The sequence below is a fragment of the Triticum urartu genome, chromosome 1A (genome assembly GCF_056163025.1).
Source record: "Triticum urartu cultivar PI428250 chromosome 1A, HENAU_Tu73, whole genome shotgun sequence".
In the NCBI taxonomy this organism is placed as follows: domain Eukaryota; kingdom Viridiplantae; phylum Streptophyta; class Magnoliopsida; order Poales; family Poaceae; genus Triticum; species Triticum urartu.
In genome coordinates, this window is record NC_141873.1 from 320,888,664 (window position 1) to 320,893,504 (window position 4,841).

General features: G+C 50.4%; 1 protein-coding gene across 1 annotated transcript; it reads right to left on the reverse strand.

The window, feature by feature from the left end:
* Positions 1 to 242: 242 nt before the first annotated feature.
* LOC125532875 (protein YABBY 3-like) lies at positions 243 to 4,129 on the reverse strand. Its single transcript, XM_048696754.2, has 7 exons — positions 3,461 to 4,129; positions 3,080 to 3,331; positions 2,774 to 2,954; positions 2,135 to 2,183; positions 1,625 to 1,700; positions 1,330 to 1,407; positions 243 to 565 (listed from the first exon to the last, which is right to left on the reverse strand). The coding sequence occupies exons 1-7, from the start codon at positions 3,638 to 3,640 to the stop codon at positions 488 to 490; spliced, it is 894 nt and encodes a 297-aa protein (XP_048552711.1). The 5' UTR covers positions 3,641 to 4,129; the 3' UTR covers positions 243 to 487.
* Positions 4,130 to 4,841: the final 712 nt, after the last annotated feature.

The following is a 4,841-nucleotide window of genomic DNA, read 5'->3' on the forward strand; positions in this document are numbered from 1 at the left end:
GGCTGCCGCTAGAGACCGGCCTGTGTGCGCACTGCGCAGGGAATGAGCTTGTTTGGATACAAGCGGCAGCAGCCACAGGAGCAAGGAAGGGCAAGCAAACAAAGACCCAACACGCAAGCCCGTGCCTACCTGCCTGGCCTCCCTTTACTCGACACGGCTAGATCCACCACTGCGCAGCATACTAGCTAGTACTACGTGCAGAACAATTAAGATAAGAGGTTAAGTGGAAACCATGCATGAGGAGAGTGATTAACTAGAACTAGTTGACAAGATATATAGATAATACATCGAGCAAAATAACAGGCAGGAAGAGTGTGCTACTAGATCGATATTGATCACTTAATTATAGCTAATAGGTCATACGAACTGAGGTAATTATATTGTTTACCATGGCAGAAAGCCCTAGCTAATTAAAGATAGCCTGATAGTAGTCGATAGGAGCTAGTCAAGGAGGCGATGGCAATAGCATGGATATGCTAGCTTGATATCAGTACGGAGCAATCCCCATGTTGGCCGCGTAAAGCCCCTCCTTTAGAAGCCCATGGCCATCCTTTCTCTGATGATCCTGATAGTTAAGCCACAAAGGGTTGACATTTGGTTAGCCGAAAATGGATAAGAAAATGGAAATATACATGCTGAATAACGTATACTATGTTCACACGGGAAATTTGTATGTAACGTTGTACTCTATTTAAAAATCGACCAGGTCTTGTCCTGAGAATTTGGACACAAGCACACAATCTCCAACAAAATTAAGACTAAACATATAGCATGAAAAAACATTTCCCCATGACCTTGGACAATTTTATCTACGTCTAACTAGTTTAAAGTACATAATTTTTGTTGCATGCTTTCGGGCTTGAATCTATACGCTTTGTTAGTAACCATTTCAAATTAACAAAGTTCTACCCGCTATTTTTTTAACAAAGTTCTAAGTTCATCGTGAGCTAAATTTGTTTGTTTGACCAAGTCTAAATAAAAGTGGGTCAATATTAAACATCAAATTTGTTTCATCGGATTCTTTATAAAATATGAAGTTGGACTTAGTACAAAGCTGGCACTTCAATTAATTTGAAACTGAGGGAATATGTGGTACTGTGGGCATCAATCATCTTAAAAATAGGAGTAACTTTTACAAAAAAAAGTATTGACATGTGCTTGAAGTTAAGCTAGTCCCAAAACAACATAGTAGTAAACTAATTAAGTTTATAGTCCTGCGTTGCTTTTGAAATTTACTTTAGGCACTTAAAATAACAAAAACTAATTAAGTGTACAGTCCCAAAAAGCTGACGTATGTACTATGTGGCCGAAGTTTGGTTGATTAGTCACCTGAGGTAGGAGGCTGGTCTTCCTGAGCCCCTGGTGATCCGGCATGAGGCCAAAGTGGATATGCGGAAAGTGAGCCCACTGCAGCACAGCAGCAACAACAAGAACATAATCACCACATCAAACAATTAAAGGTATATGCATGAATGGACCGTTCATGGGATTCCGAGAGATTGGGAAACCCTAGAAACAGTAAAGGCACATGCATGATCGGGCGAAACCCTAGCTGGAGTTTCAGAGCAGAGATCGATATATAGCATGTGTAGTGCAGGTGAGATTAAGGAAGAAGGGCACTGACGTTCTTGGCAGCCGCGCTGAAGGCCTCCCTGTGCGAGATGTCGGGATTGCCAGCCTTGATGCGTTGGATTTCGTCCCTGCGCGCGTTTCCGTCCCCCCAAAAACACCAGAGCAAAGAAAAGAGCAAAAGGAAAGGGATACGTCAGATCAGCGGCAGCGGCAGCGGCAGGTCTAAACGGCGACGACCACGACGACGACACCCTCATTATTTGCGCCATCACCAATGCATCATTTGCTACAACCATGTCTCATTAACTTCTCTCTCTCTCTTCCTCGAACAGTGAGAGAGAGAGAGAGAGGAAAGCCAAAAGAAAACAAGGTCTCTTTGCGTCTGCAAAGGCCTCACTTGTGCAGCTCTGCCGCCCCGGTCCCGACCCCCGGCCCCGGCCGGCTGCCTGCCTGCCACCGAAGTGGCAATGGCCTTGCCGTGAGAGTGAGACCACGTACTTGCACACCCCGTGCCCAGCTTCATTATTAATTAGGAAATGTACTGGTAGCTACTCCTACTTACTTGATGAAGCGGTTGTACGCCGACGGCACGCGCTGTCTCTTCTCCGGAGCTGCAGGGAGAATCAAAGCCAAGATAGATGTTAGTGCCATACGTTCATGACAAATTAATCGATCTAGCTAGCTTCTTTCAAACGGGCGCACTAGTCCAGGCGCCGGCCGGCCATGGTTGCAGGTTCCAAGTGGAGACATGCGAGAATGGAGGAGAGCTAGGAAGAAGCTGTCTGTACTATTATTCCCCACAGTGAAAAGGGCTGGAGAGAACGACGGTCGCTGTGTCCATCTCTCTTGGGTGCACAGTTTAGACTTTAGAGCGTGCAATGGTGCCAATGGTGGGCATTGTACCTTGTTGCATCTCTCTCAGCACCTATACAGTATATACACTAGACCACACACGTAGAGCATATAGGTTCCATGTACACCGGCGAGCCATGTGTTCTTCCCTGACGAGAGAGAGAGAGAGAGAGAGAGAGAGAGAGGAGAGAGATAGAGCATGGGCAAGCTCTAGAGAGATGACCAGATTAGTAGTACTACTAGCAAAGATGGATCTCAAGAAACCGGACGAAACTTGGCATCCACAGGAGAAGAATAGGTAGTGGAGATTTGAGAAAGTGCATGCGGAAGCTAGGCTAGCTATACTCACGTCTGTTGACGACGGGATTGGTCCGTGGTGATGGCTCCTTCCCACCTTTCCCCCCGGCGACTGGGGGTGGCGGCAGCGGCGCAGGTGCCGCGGCGTTCCTGCCACCCGCAGCCGCGATCAGGCCGCCGAGGCCGTGCTGCTCCAGTAGCTGCAGGCTCGGGTTAGCGCTGGATATCTCATCCTACATGAAGTAGTACAATATTAGAGCGCAACAAGTCATCAAGAACCAAGTATATCCACATGTACGTACAATCAGAAGCTCGCCACCCAGGATCACAGGTCATGGTGATGCATGCAAGAAAGTACCAGGAGGGAGTGGCGGGGAGGGTTGCCGGGCGCGAGGTTGAGCGAGCTGGGGTAGTGGAACTGGCCGTGGTGAGCAGCGGCGGCCGGCGGCGGGGACGTCGTGGTGGTGACAGCAGAAGCGGCTGACTCGGCGGCGACAGTGGTGGTCGTGGTCGGGAAGAGGAGGCCCCTCATGTCGACGGTGAGCAGGCTGCTGCAGTGGCCGCACCGCACTGTCACCGTCTTGAAGAGGCTGCTGCTCGGCACGCTCACCTGCACACCAGTACCTCCCGTTAAATGGACTTGAACGGAGGCGCCGCCGCTGCTGAGCTACATACGCTTAGATGCTTAGAGGCTCAAGAGAGGGAGAGAGAGAGGCGGGGGAGGGGGTTGATCACGGACGACGAGGACGGTGTCGCAGAAGTGGCAGTGCACGTAGCAGAGCTGCTCGGAAGGCGCCTCCGGCTGCATCGGCGCCGGGGGCTGAAGCTCCGAGCTGAGGCTCTCCGACGCCATCTGCTGCTGCTGCTGCGATACTGGCGTGAAGGCGGCGGAGGCCCCGGAGGAGGAGGAGGACGACATGCCCGGTTGATCGATCACGCTAGTGGTAGCTGTTCTAGCAGGCGGTGCAAGTGCAAATCAACTGCCCGGAGCGGCTAGAGCTGGGGCTTCTTGGGACCAGTGGATTTGACGCGGCAGCGAATGGGATAGGATGGATGGACGCGAGTGGCAAAGGCGGCAAGCGATTGCTGGCGGTACCTAGCTGCTAGCTGATTGCCCTCTCTCGCTTGCTTTTTCCCCCTCCTCCGCCGTTTGGGCGTGATTTGACGGGTGGTGGGCGTGTGCGTGTATATGATCTGGTGATTTGATGGTTTGGGGGTGACTGATGTGTGATGCAACGGAACCTAGTATGTATCGGATCTGTTGTTGCTGCTGCGATTTGGGAGCTAGAGGGAGAGAAAGGGGTTTGGTTGGTTGGTGCCTGTGCTGGTGTGATGGGAGAGGAGATATAGGGTGCAGGGGTGTTTCGGGAGTTCGGGTCAACAATGAGGACAGCCGCAGCTGTGTCTACCTAGGGTACACAGGCGACGGGTTAGGGCCGGCGTCCCCTCTCGTCCATTTAAAAAATTTATTATTTCAACAAAGCAGGACGTATTTGTTATGTTAAAATGTAGCATCAAGCGGATACAAAAGATGATGAGTAACGCCCGATTTCTTAATAACTTGGATGCATACAACCAAACATCAAGAAGTTTGAAAAAAGGAAAAATAATCTGACATATTGGTGACAGTAGAGCCCTATAAGACCCCCCAAAAAAGTAGAGCCCTATAAGACCGACGCTATGCCTATGTCGTTGCAGGTGGTGGGCCTATGCTACTACCCATGTTGGGTAAAAACCTTCGTGGCCACTGCTCCAACTGCGCACACACCGCCTTGAACAGTGGTTGCACTACTGGAATTTTCGTATACGCCGGGTACCAGGCTTGTCACCGAGAGCTAAAGCACGGCGCTCGACAAACTCATAGACGCCTAGAGTACCTCTTGGCAACAGACGCAACTCTGCAAACACGGGATATTACCGAGAGTCATAGTCAGCAATATGGTGACACTCGGCAAAGGCACTATTTGCCGAGAGCCAAACAATCATCGCACGACAAACGTGTTGCCATGTGGCTTACTCGGCGGTGAATAACGGCATGGTCACGGTGGCAATGCTTTGCCGAGAGCCGCTCTCGGGAAAGCTTTAGTCCCACCTCGCCTAACGACAAACAGAAGGACCTG

Excerpts from the sequence above, each read along its gene's own strand:
- LOC125532875 (XM_048696754.2), bottom strand. The coding sequence starts at position 3,640 with ATGTCGTCCTCCTCCTCCTCCGGGGCCTCCGCCGCCTTCACGCCAGTA. Across the intron at positions 3,332-3,460 it reads TCTGCGACACCGTCCTCGTC|GTGAGCGTGCCGAGCAGCAG; the intron begins GTCCGTGATCAA and ends ACTGGTGTGCAG. Across the intron at positions 1,701-2,134 it reads GCGTACAACCGCTTCATCAA|GGACGAAATCCAACGCATCA; the intron begins GTAAGTAGGAGT and ends AAACGCGCGCAG.